The 16,236-nt window shown below is 40.0% G+C and overlaps 1 protein-coding gene across 2 annotated transcripts; it reads left to right on the top strand.

Annotated features, from left to right (window-relative positions):
• The first annotated feature begins 1,888 nt into the window (after positions 1–1,888).
• Positions 1,889–13,306, top strand: LOC146328430 (uncharacterized). Of its 2 annotated transcripts, none has more exons than XM_084716398.1 (9): positions 1,889–2,495; positions 4,833–5,094; positions 5,186–5,250; positions 6,176–6,314; positions 8,763–8,881; positions 8,959–9,133; positions 11,946–12,029; positions 12,123–12,221; positions 12,300–13,306. In XM_084716398.1, the coding sequence occupies exons 1-9, from the start codon at positions 2,209–2,211 to the stop codon at positions 12,639–12,641; spliced, it is 1,572 nt and encodes a 523-aa protein (XP_084572524.1). In that variant the 5' UTR covers positions 1,889–2,208; the 3' UTR covers positions 12,642–13,306. The 2 variants fall into 2 exon arrangements, with proteins under 2 accessions (XP_084572524.1, XP_084572523.1); XM_084716397.1 differs by having other exon boundaries at positions 1,891–2,495; positions 4,830–5,094.
• Positions 13,307–16,236: the final 2,930 nt, after the last annotated feature.

Raw genomic sequence — 16,236 nt, 5'->3', positions numbered from 1 at the left:
TGTCTTTGCCTGACATCTGTCAGTCTGAGGGGTAAAATGTTCCGGGGCCATTAAAACGTCTATCTTAAGTCTTATAAGATATAAGAGTCTAAGATTTTAAGGATTTTCCCATTTTGGTTTTACAGAAGTAAATCCTGACCAACTGTAGGAATCCTATCATATCTTGCTTGACCTTATCTTATCTCAGGTTGGGAAACCCTAAACACTCAATCCATCATCACTTCATCATCAGCTGTCATGTCTGTTACCTAGCAACTGATATTACTTTTCTAATGTCACCAAGCTAAACAGCTTCGTAATATTTATTTATTTATTTATTTATTTATTTATTTATTTATTTTAACCAGTGAAGCATACCCAAACATCAAACATGGCTGGCTACTTTATCACCAAGTGCTAAGAAAACTGATTTACAGTGCTTCACACTCAGTGACAAGTGTGAGACGCCACTTTCTGGCTTCATGTCGCCATCTTCCCTGGGAAATTACTTGAGCTTGAAGCTCTGTTGTTCATAGTGTGAACATACCATCAAAGGTTGTGGTCACATCTGTAGAGAAATTCAAAGATGTTCATTTGGAAGTTTACAACACTAACGTGGGAGATAAAAGAAAAGACAGCAGGCTAAGAGAGCAGACACAACCTCCACTGTAACCGACATCCATTCTGTGAAAGGAATGATAGAGCAGCCATACAGATGAAACAAGTTAGCTAACACTACTGTTAGCTAAAGTTAGCAAACACTAAAGTTGACTACTGTTAGCTAACACTGCTGTTAGCTACAGAGTATTATTATTATGTAGTATTATTTTAGCTAATACCACAGGTAGAAAAGTGAAATTTAGGACAGCTTAACAGTAACCCTAAAGTTAGGAGAGTTTAGTCAAGATTTTGGGGAGTCAGGATGATTAATACACTTCCACACACACACACACACACACACACACACACACACACACACACACACACACACACACACACAGACACACACACACACACACACACACTTACACATCCTATCCTAAGATATGACAGGAACACTGACTTAGGAACGTTTTACCTGTAAATGTTTTCCTAAATCAGGTCCTAACCCTGATTCCCATGGAACAGTTCAGATAGGATCAGAGAGTCAGAACGTTTCTGTAATGTGGACCCTGCTTTCCAAAAACATTATTTTAATGCAAGTGACAACACGGCAATCAGCAAACAATCAAAATTAATTTAATAAATAATTCAGAAACAAATTGTGAAGACAAATGATACTTAAAAAATAGTTAAAAGCAATAAAATGATGTGTCTCCTCTGTTTGGTAGCTTATTCCTCCCAATATCTATTAATCCATTGACAATCTATTGTCTATCAAAGTATTTAGAATTACTGTACATTTTGTTTCAGCTGAAGTGCAATATGTTCATATTTTATATAGTTTCATATCTCGCCCCCACTTTCTATAATATAGTCTGTTAACTACTTTTCCATTTCTAAGTGTTAAAGTACTTTTGGTACTTGTCCAAATTACTTAATGTCTTAGATTTTCATTAAGTTCTTGTACAATAGGTTCCCATGTCACAGGTTAATGCACTGAATTAAGACCATTTTAAAGCACTATTAACGTGCCCATAATTTACATTGACCTATGACAATAGACGTCATGTCAGCAGCTCCTATTGCTGAAGGTAATTTCATCCTTTTGTCCACATATGGAGAAATTAAATTCTTTTACATATGTAGACTACATTGTGTTTTTCTGCTCACTTCATTATGAATGAGGTGAACTCCAGAGCAAACAATTTCACAGCGTCTGCTGAGGTTAATTGGAGCCTAATTTGTCCGGATGACGTTCTCGTTCTCGATGCTAGATGGCAGCATGGCCTCAGAAAAGAAAAACGAAGAAAAGGTGCTGCAGCACTTAGTTAAGGCACATCACAGGAATCAGACAGTGTAAACCTCAATTATGTCTCAGTATTAATGATTTTAAAATGGGCTCTCTTCCATTTTTAAACCTCTCTGTGTTCAGCACTAATTAAATTCTTTTCCGGCAGATTCCAGCAGGTTGTTCACATGCTGTGGTCTAATTATAGCTCAGTGTTTGTGATTCAGAAGAAAAGATTGTTGGAGGGTTTGTTCTTTTCTGTCAGCTCCTCGTGTACCTGGGCGGCGTCCTCCACACACCTGTGATCAGTGTGTTAAACACATTCCTGCAAGGATGGAATGTGGGAAAAGGAAAGAAACAGGCAGCGCCTAAATAAAACAAATCTTCCAGTAGAACCAGTTCAGCAAGCTGGTCTTGTTACTGGACTAATCACATTATTGAGCAGGTCTTGTTCAATTTGCTCTGCTGCAGTTTTCAGCCAACATGTGTGTGTCTGCGGTGCTGCGATGCCTCGGTTGACAGCCGTCTGCCCCAAAGGTCAGGAGGGGGGTGCAGGACGGGCCTGTAAGTGGACGGAGGAGGTGGTGGAGGGAGAACCTGCAGAGAGGAGAGAACCACAGAGGAGGTACGTAGAACTGTGTGTCGTTCAGCAGCCGGCCTTTCATTTGAACCAGATTTTGTCAGACAGCTCTCTGATGACCTGCTGCTTCAGGGTGAGAGAGAGTCTGAGTGAAATGACGGTGCTGATACTTTTGTCTGACAGCATGTTTTTCTCCTGCATTAGGCAGAAATCTGTCAACATGTCACTCTGTTATCGTCACACATGTGCTAAAAGACCTGAAGTGTCAATTATACAGTACAGAGCAGAGATTCACCTCCTTGACTCAGCTGGACACCAAACAGACGCTCCATCTGTAGAAATACATGTTATGTGTGTGTGGAAAGGCATTGTTCAAAAACCTCAAACTTTATTTAAAATGTCAGTGTGGAACAGAAGAAATCTGTAACTTTCCACTCAGCTCATGTGTTTTTATGTTGCTTATCACAGGGGTCTGCAGCCTGCAGCTCCACAGCCTCATGCAGCTCTTTTACCCCTTTTCTAGTGGCTAATAAAAAATAATTTAAAATATTTCATCAGCTAATATATGTGGTGGAGAATTTTAACAGCATCCTGATGGGCAAAGAAAGTAATAGCGGGAAAAAGAGAAATACAGACGCCTCATCCCAAGCGTGTGTTTGTAACTTCTCATAATAAGCTGAGATGAGAGACCATATTTCAAAAATGTTTTCCACAGAGCCTCTTAAAGTGCTTTTTATCTTTTCTAGTTTCATGTGAAGCATTACTTCTTTTACCCTTCTGCCGTGTAAAGGAGGAGAATCATGTTTCCATTTAAAAACACTAGTAATGAAAAATTTTAATTTGTTTAGAAAATTTGCTCAGCTAACTTAAAAATGTTGAGCACCAGTAGAATTGCTCGAATGCAAAAAATAGTATTACATTAATACATTAAATAACATTTAGTATACATAAAACAAGTGTGTAAGGTAGGTAGGAGTGTGATTGGAGACAAGATGAAAAAAAAAAAAAAAACAGAACAAGATGTCTTTTTCTATTCTGTCATCAGTTTGTTCTGTTTTACTTCATATCACTGTTACCCGTTACTGTTTTAATTAGTGCTTTTTTTAAAAATACCAATGTATCAGGCTCCTGGGGGACGCTGTCAAAAGCACCCGATTATGTCTCTCCAGTGTTAATAGATGGGACTGTTTATCACGTTCATTATTTAAAGTGTCACACATTATCAGGGGGGTGAGCGGCTCTCCGCAGGGACAGACACTAATATTTTTAAAACACTGGCCCCATGAGCCATCAAGCATTTGATTGCAAAAGTACTTGTTTGGTACTCCAAAATTAATTTGAAAAAATGTAAAATCAACTCAGAAACGGCTGTTTAATGCAAATTAACACATCCTTCATCAACTGTGACACTTGTGTTGTCCCTTTTTCCTGTGAAGTGTGATGTGGTGTTTCCTGAAGGCATCTTTTCTGATGAAAGACGAGCTAAACGTTGTCTGGCAGCACAAACCACAGTCCATTATGTCCTTATCTGTGTCATATTCTCTTCCAGCGGTCTCAAATTCAAATTGGCTGGAGGCCTGATGGTACTTTCATCTCATAGTGGGGCCACATTCAGTACATATTTCTGAAAATGGACTTCTTTCCTTCTATTACTGACGTATTTTCTTGCTGTTTCTTACAGTAGTTTACTCTTACACCGGTCGGTAGTCCTTGTATGTTAAAGGGATAGTTCATCCAAAAATGAGAATTGAGTCATTATCTATTCACCCTCATGCTGATTGAAGGTCAGGTTTACTTTTTAGTCCACAAAAATCTGCTGGAGTCTCACAGGAAAACTGAGAATGTACCAAACAGTTTGACTGGTGACCAAACTGATGTTAGTAAATAATAATAAAGCAAAATATTGTGTCAGTTGCTGTGATTGGTCGAACTCCCAGTAAGCAAGTTGGACAAAATTGCAAGGTTACGTAGAATTCACAGGAATTGTTTGAATTTGCGTGAATTGTTGCGATTGCAACATTGCAACTTCCTGGAGGGGCTGTGAACCCGGCATGTCAGGGTTTTAGGAGACTTTGATTACACCAGATGAGCAGTATGATTTTTTTTGGATGTTTTTTTTTTATGATTGAAAACTGGTCATGATTGACTGAAATATTTTGGGAGCTTCTGCAGCGGTGTTTTCCTGTGAAGCTCCAGCAGTGTTTTGTTGGACTTAAAAACTAAACCTGACCATCAGTCAGCTTGAGGGTGAATAGATAATGACTGAATTTTCATTTTTGGGTGAACTATCCCTTTAAATAGGATGAGGGTTAAATAATACAACATGCTGTGCTGTGTCTGTCTGTCTTTGTCTGTCTGTGTCTGTCTCTGTCCCTCCAGCAGTTCAAACCAAACACCAGCTGTCTGTCGGCCACATCAAACCTCTTGGTCTCAGACTCTGAGGACGCTCCGACCCCGTAAAGGCTGGTACAGCTTCGCTCTAGTTGCCGCAGTGTGGTCTGTCTGCCAGGTGGAGGCGCCGCTGCACCCCTCTCTGACACAGGTGGATGTGTGCAGGAGGCTGCTGCTGGTGTGTGTTCTGTGGATGGTTGTGGGAGTTTGTGTCCATGCCCTGAAGTGCTGCCTGCGGCCAGGACAGAAGCAGGTGAGCTCAGCCGCGTGAACCGAATCTCACTTGACCCTGTTGGTGTGTTTAATCGTGTCATGTTTATTCAGTGACTTTGCTTTGGTTCAAGGAGGAGACTCCACTGAGGATACAGCAGGAGGCCGTGGCTGAACACAGGACCAGCCTGTATTCATGGTGAGAATTCATTTCACAGCCATTCATCCATTATTTCATAACAAATTTTGTCATTTTCAGCAGCAGTTAGAGACGATAAAGACCAAAGATTTATCAAAAACCTTCTTGGGCAGATTTTACTGCTGTGCTCACTGCATGTATCAGGAATTTTTCTTACCTCAAGCTACCCAACACAGTTTAGTTTTAGTTTTAGTAGAGTTTTATTTCATATGATGGGAGAGACAGAAAAATGACAAAAAGCTGCTGTGTAGCAGGTTGCAAAACAAATAAACATACAAATCATCATGATCTTTCATTCTCCACCCTTCCTGGAGAGGAAAGGATCCCAAAAGGAGAGCAGTGAAAATGTACGAGCCTCCAGAGATCCGTAATTCTTATTTTGGCAGCAGTGTTAATTCCTTTTTGATGATAGTAAATATCAGCAAGCTAATTCATACTCAGGTTTGCTTAACTTGACGTGAATTTATGCAAACCTCTCAAAAAAAAAAGGAAAATTTATATTGTTGTTGTATATGGGAACTTGTACATAAGACCACGTCCCCTTTTGGAACCCAAAAGGGAACATGGTCTTATGTACAAGAAGTACAAAGTACAAAGTAGGAGTACCCGTGTTAGGAATTAGGAGGCAGTTTTTGGTGACAAGCCTCTATAATAAACCAATAGATTTATTTATATTTATCTCAAACTCAAACTCTCATCCTGATCATGGGAAAGACATTTCAGTCCACCTAAAGGAGCCACAATTGTCTTAATCATCACATCTGTTTTATTTCACTGTTTTATAAAATACCATCTACATTTGTAAGGATGTCACATTTATTAGTTTCTTTATTTAGCCATTTATGCTGCTGACTGCTGTTTTACAAGATTATCTCCTTGACAAAAAAATAATGATCTTAAACATTCTCACTGTGGTTTTGTCCAGGATGTCCCCGTCGAGGACCCCGGGCCCTGACGTCCCTCTGGCCCTCGCTCTGGCCGACAGCCTGCTGCTGTGTGTACTTCAGGAGCCCCTGTCAGACCCCAGTGTGCCCCACATCAAGTCTCTTCTCTGCAGGCTGGAGGTAAGAGGGAAGAAACCACCACACACACACACACACACACACACACACACACACACACACAGCCTCCAGCTATACCTGTCATCTGCTGTGTTTTCAATCGCTCTGTGCATGTAGATCAGTGTGAAGTCTTTGTTGGCAAAATCACAGAGATCAGACCTTGCACTCAGGCATACACAGATATTCTAGCCCGGGGCGACAGACACACACACACACACACACTCACACACACACTCACACACACACTCACACACCATCACTGAGCTGCTGTCGTCTACACTCTGAATTAACCAGTATGTCAAAATTTGAATGTTTTGTCTCGTTGTGTATTTCCTGCAGCACACAGCATGGATGTGGCTCTCTGACAGCAGCTTCAGTGAGTCAGTTGGTCCAAAACTTTTATTTCAGGATATTATATGTTTTATTAATGATGTCGTTTAATGGGTGTTTCCACAGCAGCCATTTAGACATGAAATAGTAGCATTAACACAAGTGTTACAAGTCCTTAGTCCTGCCCCTTTTGAACGTGTGGCCAAATTTCTCCTTTCCAGTTTCCTGTACTTATGGTGCGTTCCATTTATTTGGAGGTCAGAAGTCAGAGCTGGGAATGATGTCACATCCGCATTCCAGTACAACAAGTCGGAAAAAAACTTTTTGTGCTTGATAACAATGCATTATGAGTAATTTTGCACACACAAACACCATATCAGCGTGTTCGCAGTACTGTGACTGATTTAATGACACACAAGACACTGAATAATAATTACAGCGAGTAAAACCAGCTTGCACCACTGTCGATGCACGCAGCAGCCATCCTAGATGGAGTGGGGGGGGGGGGGAGCAGTGGTGAGGTTTCTCCTAGTTTCTGACTTCAGGGGGCGTTCCAGTTGATATCTCCAAGTTGGAACTTAGAAATTATGATTTCCCAGTTCAAATAAATTTTAATACCCTTTTAGTCACTCTTCCCTTCTCCTCAAGAGGCTCTTGCCTTTTACCAGGCCGCCATTATAAATAATAATTTGTTCATGTAAAAACACACTATTAGATATGCTATGTGCTTGCTTCATCAATGTTGAAAAGAAAACCAAATTTTGAAGTTACTGGAGGACGTGTGAAAGATGCATAGTCACATCTTAAGTTAGCAAATGCTAGCTAACTAGCTAGTTAGCTAGTGTTGCTCTGTAGCAAAATGCTAGAGAACTAGCTTATCTTCATCAATTGTTAGCTAGCTAGTTTCATCTGATAACTAATGTTGGCAAAATACCAGCTAACTATATAGCTAACTATTGAATAGTCAGTTCTTTTCAACACATTTGAGCCGAGCACATAATGAATCTAATGCTGCCTTCAAATAGAACTTGTGACATTAAAAATTGTGTACATGACTCGTGAACTCGGATCATCCACAAAATTTCTGCTTATGAAGTCATGAATACCACAAGACGGGGGCGACTCTTCTCGTGAGCCAGTAAACACGACCCCATTTTTAGGCCGCATATGTACAGGACACAGGAACGGTGACTGAGGTTCCACTGGGTACCAGGTCTGCTCAGCTGTTATTGGAGCATAGAGCAAAAAGAGGCGGGACTTATGAAGGGTCAGTTAAGGTTTCTTTTCATTGGGTCAGACAGAGTCAGGGTGCTGTTGTTGTACATGTTGGCACACTGGTAAAGGCTCTGCTACACTAAATGGAATGGGTTCTTAATTGGTTTAATTCCTAACACCTGTGTTTAATCTATTATTTCATATCAATATATCTCCTGTGAGAAGGGTTTATTGTAACTCCAACAGGAGGTCAGAATTTCTAGTTGTAAAACACAGTTCATGGCACAATATCTCAAAGACTAATGACCAAAATCAGCTGTAACTTGCTGTGAGCTTAATGTTTACAAATGTTCCGACATGCTGGGCCAAGAAAACGGCCTTTCCTCCTGACAGCCTCAGGCTAAACTTAAACTCGTTCTCCACGAGCATTACAGCATCAAACAGCCACGAGCAAAGCTTTCACATTTTTTGTCCTGTCTAAATCATATTCTTCCCTCTGATGTTTGTGTTGCAAGCCCATATATCTCTCCTCTGCGTCAGTTTGTCTGTTTCTTTGTTTTTTTTGAAAATGGTCCAAAAAAGTTTTTTTGTTAAATTGTTTTTATGTGTTGGGACATTTTTAAACTGCATCAAAATGCATCTCCAGACAGCTGCAGGTGTAGAACAGATGTGTCAGAAGAGACTGGACATAAAATGCAACAAGCGGGTTCCTGCACACTGTCTTCATCTCTTAAACTTTTTATATGACAGAATTATGCACAAATAAATTAACATGTGACTCTCAGTGGATGTGTTTATGTCCAGTGCTTCACAGCCACATGCTGCAGACATTTTAGAGGGGTAGTTTGAAAGTGCTTTTATCAAACAAACCCACAAAACCTCTTAATCCTGTCTTTTCCACTGCAGTCTGTGTCTCACACACTTGAGAAGGCTGACGTCGGGTCAGAGGCGACACTGGAGCAGCTGAACCGAGACTCTGCGCTGACAGGCAAAGTGAAGCTCATCCGCGCCTACCTGCAGCAGAGGTGAGGTTCAGCATCTTTTGTGCTTTCTTTGGAGACTTTGTTCGGTTGGATTAACGTCACGCACTCCTGTCCGATAGGATGGGGTCACTGTGCAAACTCGTCCAGGTGCAGGGAGATTTTGAGGCCGGCGTGAAGGACATGCTGGAGGGGCTGGACGGCCTCTGGGCTCAGCTGGAGGAGCTGCACGCCGGGGTCACGCTCACCAAAGAGGGGAGCCGGGGTGACGTGGCCTCGGCCCGGACGGACGCAGAGGTAAGCAGGTGTCAGTATCTGTCTGCAGCTCCAGGGTTCTGCTATTATAGTGTTGGATTCATTTTAAATTAGATTTCAGTTTATCTTTTAGGCTTCAACTTTTCTGCTACAACTAAGATAAATATTTTTGACAGGTTTTTCCAAAGTTAAGTTTTGTCTAAAAGGAAAACAGTCGTCTTCTTAGTTTTAGTGAATCTTGGTGATTAAATTAAAGGTGTAGTAAGAGAATCTGAAGAAAGATAGTTGATTGTGGGGCTGCAGCTAATGATTATTTTCATAGTCAATTAATAAGTTAGTTATTTTCTGCCTATAAAATGTCAGAAAATGGTTCAAAATGTTGACCACTGTCTCCCAAACCCAAACAAAGATTATGTCCTCAAATGTCTCGTTTTGACGACAAACCAAAAATTTTCAAATTACTGTTGTAGAGAAGTAAAGAAACTATTCTCATTTAAGAAGCTGGAATCAGAGAATTTTGACTTATTTTCTTAAAAAAAACAAAAAAACTTGGCAATTAATTTGGTGGTTGGGTCTCATTCCCAGGTCACGAAATACTAATCTTCTGTCACGGGCTACTGACCACTTTTACATTATGCTTAAAGGTTATTATGGAATTTGGCCCAATGACGCCAAAAATGAACCACCTACCATTCCTCAAGGTCATGGTGTGTTTCCTACTGATTAATATAACTGCCTGGAAAAAACATGATATGTTGAATATATCAGAAAGTAAAGAAAGAAACTGGCGAACGTGACTAAAGGTAAAGTGAATAAAACTTGAATACATTAACTCGTCCATGAACATGATTTCATCAACTATGGTGGTTCATTAACAATGAAGACAACAACTCCCATGATCCCACACTACTTCAAGATGTCACCTAACTGCAGTTTTTGTTATTGTTTTGATGTGAGAGACCTCTAGTGGCAGAAATGACATACTGTGCCTTTAACATTTGCCTTGTCATTTCCTTTGAGTGTTTGTAGTAGTCTCTTTAAACTTTACTTTGTTTTTGTTTGGATATACGTCACACAGTGTGCAGAATCTTTTTAATATTTTTACATAAAACCATTTTTCTTTTTAGATGCAGTGCATGTGCACAGAAAGATGTATTTAAAAGCTGCAGTCCTCAGAGAAGCTTTCAGTCCTCCATCTTCACTTCCAGTCCTGTATATTCATGAACACCCTTCTACATATACAGGTTTAACACATTTATACACATATAAAACAGTTTTCACTTGCAGAACATCCAACATACCTATACTGTGCATACTTTAATAATGCTTAAATTTACAGGTCCCCTAATGTCATGGGAAATAGGTGGTAATTACCAAGTCTTGTATTTGAAATTACCCACAGATTACCTCCAAATTCCATGGTTAAGTATGTGATAATTTGCAAGTACTGTTTTCATGTACTGCAGTGGCTGGTTATTGTCATGTAACATATTAAAATTTATTTAAATTTACCCACAAATTGCCCCCAGTTTTCATGATAAGTATGTGATAATAGATCCTTTTACAGCTGACGTCAACAAAAAGCTGCACACGCATTTCGGTAACTGAAGTATCTGCCTCCCCAGTCATCAAGACAAGTTATCAGGCTACAAACATTGAATTAGACAGTTTACAAGCACCAAAATCACCAAAATATCTGGTGCATGTACAGTTGTCAGAGCCGATATTCCACTGGTCGACTCAGGTTGTACAGGATCACGACCGTTTCAGAACAATCGGCAGCATCTGTGGCTTCAAGCTATTAAACGTGTTGAGTGGACTGCGATCAAAACTGCTCATGTTTGCAGCGGACCATTGGCAAGCTGCTGTGGTCTGCCGTACCTGTGTTGCCAAAATGCACATTTTTCACAAACTGTAAAAGGGTCTATTAATTAATCATGATGCCTGCTAATTATCACGTGTTTACCATGAAATTTGGGGGTAATCTGTTGGTAAATTCAAAGAAATTTCAAATATGTTACTTGGTAATTACCACATATTTACCATGAAATTAGGGAACCTGTAAATTGAAACGACTTTTATTTCATTCTGTCAACAATTTTGCGTTCAGCTTTCTGACATATACCCAACTATATACAGTATAGAATATATAAACCAAGGGAGCTTAGATTTTTTCTATTAGCGTCAGGTAGAGGACGGGAGCTTTAAACTGTAGTGGAAACATACACCGTCAGCTCATATTGGGGTTATAATTAAATCAGTTTATCACGAATTTGGTAGAATTTGTCTTTTTGGATCCTCAAACAATAGGTCAGCTTTTCTAAGCAGTCTTCCACTGTAGGTGGTTTGGATTTCGGCACTTTCTTGTAATTGCGTGCAGAAAATCTGGGGTATGTCAGTGCTGAATACCAGGAAGTTGTGATTGCAACAATTCACGCCAATTCAGCCAATTTTATTGACACTTATCAAAGCGCTGTTCACTTTTATTTTATAATTTTGTGCTGTTTTAATTGAGTTTGAGCTCCAAAAAGATTCTGTTTGTTTGTGCAGTACCTCCCAGTTGCTCTTTTCATAATTTGGTATAACGTTAGTTAGATTTTACTCTCCCTGGAACAAGTTGCCATTGATTTTTAGTTAACCAAAAAAATAACAACTTTCTTTTGCAATTTTCTCTTGGTTCTGAAATTTCATTGCAAAAAATACTAAAAGCATTGCACATTTTTGAAATCAGACATTTTTGGCTGCAAAATATCCAAAAAAAGGCCCCTAGATCCTGGAGGGACTGAATATAAACTCAGTTTGGGACAGTCCCAGAATATATGGACAGTTTGTAAAACTCTTGTGTGTTTTGCAGACTTTATTCACAGTCTTGGGTCACTACAGGAACAGACTTCAGTGCTGCCAGACTCATCTGAAGGACAGCACACAACTACTGCAGGTAAACCAAATCTCCTCATGCAGCAAAAAATGAAAACGAAATCTGATATTTTCTGCAGCTTCACTTAGAAATGTGCTATGTCCTGCTCCTCAGGAGTTAACCTGGAGTCACACTCATATAAGCACCAGTGTGAGCAGCAGCAGCAGTGAGTCGGTGTGGCCGGAGCTGCTGCTTCAGTCCAACATTGAGCAGGTAAACTAAACTCTGCCGCCCGGTAGACAAACAGTAGAATGGTTTTTATATTTTAAACCTCCTCTCCTCCTCTCGCAGTTTGACAAAGTGCAGGAGAGTTTCCTTTCCGTGGAACAGCAGACCTCTACGTTCCAGGCCCACCTGGAGGGACTTGGAAAGGGGGAGCAGGAAGGACGTGCAGGGCCCCTCGCTCATGCTAACGGGGCCCATTCGTGCTCGGTCTCTCCACAGACCTCCCCACATCTCCACAATAAACACACAAGTGATGTGGAGCGCCGTAACTCCTCCCCTGCGTCCACATCTGTCTCCCCAACAGACGCAGACATGAAGGAAGACACTCGTCTCTCCCTGTGTGAGAGGTCAGCTCTGCAGTTCTCCTCCACCATCGGACGCCTCCGTAAATCTGGGAGGAGGAAGTGACTTTATGCACCTGACATTTTCTAAATACAAAGACGTTAATTACTGTAACAATGGCAAATATTTTCAAATGTTGATCATTTGCTGGCCGCCTAAAATTTGATTATTTATTCCTGTGCTTTATTTTTTTTTATTTCAAAGACTGCATGGTAGGTTCAAAAGTGTTCTTATTTACTGTAAGGAATATTTCAAACACAAGGGGGCACACTTTCACCAGTTATTGCAAGCACAGACAGACGTCTCACATGCTGCATTATTCTACCAAACCATTTATACAGCGAATAGTCATCTCAGATCTCTGTCTGCAGTGACGGTCCACAGCCCTGACCTTTTCCTTTCAATCAGCTTTATAGTAGGAGACGGTTGGACAGACTGCTCAAACACATGGTCCATAAATGTGTTTCTTCAAGATCAGAACAGTCAAACACCTGAAGTATCTCATAATGTGTCTGATTAATGAGAATTAGTCTTATGTTTAGTGTGTTAAGCCTTTTGCATTTTTTTTAGAGTAACTTTATTTCATTTAATGATTAATTTAATCAACCATCCTTTTATACTTAAGTTGAATGATGATGTTTGTTGTGCTACTTACTTTGAAACCTTAATCAATGTCTGTTACAGCTCTTTTATTCAATGTTAAAGTAAAATAAACAATGTTTTTACATTTATCTGTGAGACTAATTAATCTGTTTTTTTTTAATATGCAGGAAGAATAGCTTACAGGTTAAAGACTTTTTTTCCAGATTTTTTTTCTTTTCCAGGTGCTGTTTACAGAAAAGCCCTATTTTAGATTTATCCCATTTGGTAGGCCTGTTGCAGGACTAAATCTAACTTTACTCGTGGAATCCTATCTTATCTTTCTAAACCCTATCTCAGGTCAGGAAATCCTACATACTTACCCAACATCGCTTATGTGATGTGTGATGTCTGTTACTTAGCAACCTACACCAATTTTCTCATCTCACCTTGTTCATTTAAACAGACATGCTCTGAAACATACAATAATGCACACATACAATTATTTTTAAGGCAGAGAAGTTGGAAGTGTAGGTAACATTTGTAGAGGGATCTAAAGATGATCTTTTGGGGAGATTTTCATCCGAGCTTAATCAAGAGATAAAACAAAGATAAGGCTACGACAACAGACAGTCTCTGCCATAAAAGCAATAAAAGAGCAGTCATATGGATTAAATAAGCTAACACTACAGTCAGCAAGTGTTAGCAAATGCTACTATCACTTGGTGTTAGCTAATTCTACTGTCACTTATTGTTAGCCATCACTACTGTCAGGTACTGTTAGACAACACTGCCATCAGCAACGGGCTGATGGGAAGTGAAGTGTGGGTTAAGATAACAGCCATAATCTCCACTGTAAAAGCAATAAAAGAGAAGTAATGTGGATATAACAAATTAGCCAACATTGTGGTTATTTATTGTTAGCGATCACTACTACTACTATTGCTAAAGAACACTACCTTCAGTTTCTGTCAGCTAAAACTACTGTCAATCATTATTAGCACCCACAACTGTCAGCTACTGAAAAGTGAAAATTAGAACAGCTCAACAGTTATCCTAAAGTTAGGAGAGTTTATTTGAGATTTTGGGTTGTTAGGGTGTTTGTGTAATACACATTTCCTATTTTAGTTAAGACAGGAACATTGACCAAGGAACTGTTCATCCATAATTTCCTAAATCAGGTCCTCACCCTAATTAGCATGGATACTAAACACTTAAGAACGGATCTGCAAGTTAGGAAGTTTCTTTAATACAGCTCAAGAAGTATTTTTCATTCTGTCTGTCTCTATCAGACTGAGTGGCCGCGATGACTTGAGCCCTTCAAAGCGGGGATTTTAGGCCGAGGGCAGAGGGAGGCGGAGAGGAAGGTAGAAGGGGGCAGTGGAGGTCAACGCCGGAAGCGTTTCTGTTATTACTAAAAACTGAGCAGCCCTCTAGACGTTTTTGAAAGACATGAATGTCTTTGATCCAAATTCAATTACCCTGCAGCTCCAACATTCTCGATGGCATTCTCGTTTCCTCCACCAGATTCCTGACTTTTCTGGCGAGAGCAGACAGGTTTTTTTTCCGATGAGAATCAAATAATTTTACTGTTAATTGCAGGGAGTCCATTACAGTACGCATGACGTGGTTGTCATTTGACCGTGGACTTGCCTGCCATCTGCCAGGATCCTGCATCTGTCCGATTCCCTCACACACTGGGGCAGCGATTGGGAGAGGTGGGGCCGACCCCCGGGGGGATCCGGGATGAAAGGAATGTAAGCTGAACGCTGCAGGAGCCGAGCTGTCACAACACCAAAGACACAAACACACCATGTCTGGACGGACAGAGGGGATGTAATACTGTGGGAGGAGGAGACACATTGTGATGTTTTGGTTATTTGAAGTTAGTGACAAGAGCTTTGAGTAAAGAAAATGTTTTGACACGCCACATGAATATGTAACATTTTCCACGAATCAGTCCTGAATACACAGAGCATAACGGTCTCGGATGCCGTCTTACAATAACAATGACCACATTTGCTTTGAGGTCCGCCAGACAAAAGACAACAACAGAAGAACTGGATTGATTTATTAAGTGCTCTAATAAACGACTCGAAGGACGGAGAGATGATTCTATTAGATGCAAATGAAAAACAGAGCTCAGATCCTGGGCGCAGATCCCGGGGGGGGGGGAGCAGAGTCCCCTCCAACTTCTCTGAGACTTAAGACACTGTCCCTCCCGATAGGCTAAATTATTTCTAAATAAATTATGGAATTACAAATACATATTTAATAGTAGCTGACTCTTTTGAACTTTTGAAATAATTCACACTAAACTATGTAGCTAGCTAACTATATTGATCACACCTGTAAAGCTTTGAGACAGGTGTTTATACTGTAGTACTGTAGTAACCTACTTGGTTAAATGTGTGCCAGCTCACGTTACCTTACTACTATGAACTAATGTTACAGCGTTTCTCATCCCAACTTGTCCAGTACCCATGTTTCGTCACCACCATACACAAAGTAGCCTGCCAGAAAACATGTGGTTAACGCTGTGAAACAGTTACAGTTTGGGTAGATTTAGGATAAGACTACATTTGGTGTTACAATAAGTATGCTACGATACGTATGTCACATGAAAGAAGTGACTTTGAAGACGAAAGTCACATGACTCAAGTAGCATTATGTACCTTGCAACTTTTATTGAGGTTTTGGTTCGATATGGTCATGGTCAAATAGGACATGATGAAAAGGGACATGGTGGAATTTTTTAAATCACAAATTTCTCCTGCAGTAGCAGCTGCGTTTTTCAAGTCTGCACTTTTACTTAGTTTTAAAATGATAATTGGGTACTGAGTACTTTTCATCTGTAGTAAGGTGATCTGATCACAGACAGGCCAATGAAAACATCACAAAAAACTAAACACTGCAGCAGCAAAAGTTGGTGATTAATCATTAATTGATTAATCGCCATTGAGATTTTGACCAATTAAAAATGTATTCCTGGATATTTAATCAGTAGTATAGAAATGGCAGAAATTGCACCACATTCTGGCAGATCCATTTGTTGAATAAAGAAACTTAAAATGAGAAAAAA

The sequence above is a fragment of the Lutjanus erythropterus genome, chromosome 4, assembly GCF_056507025.1.
Source record: "Lutjanus erythropterus isolate fLutEry1 chromosome 4, fLutEry1.hap2, whole genome shotgun sequence".
NCBI lineage: Eukaryota > Metazoa > Chordata > Actinopteri > Lutjaniformes > Lutjanidae > Lutjanus > Lutjanus erythropterus.
The sequence above is the reverse complement of the archived record's forward strand: the minus strand, read 5'-3'. Positions and strand labels throughout refer to the sequence as shown.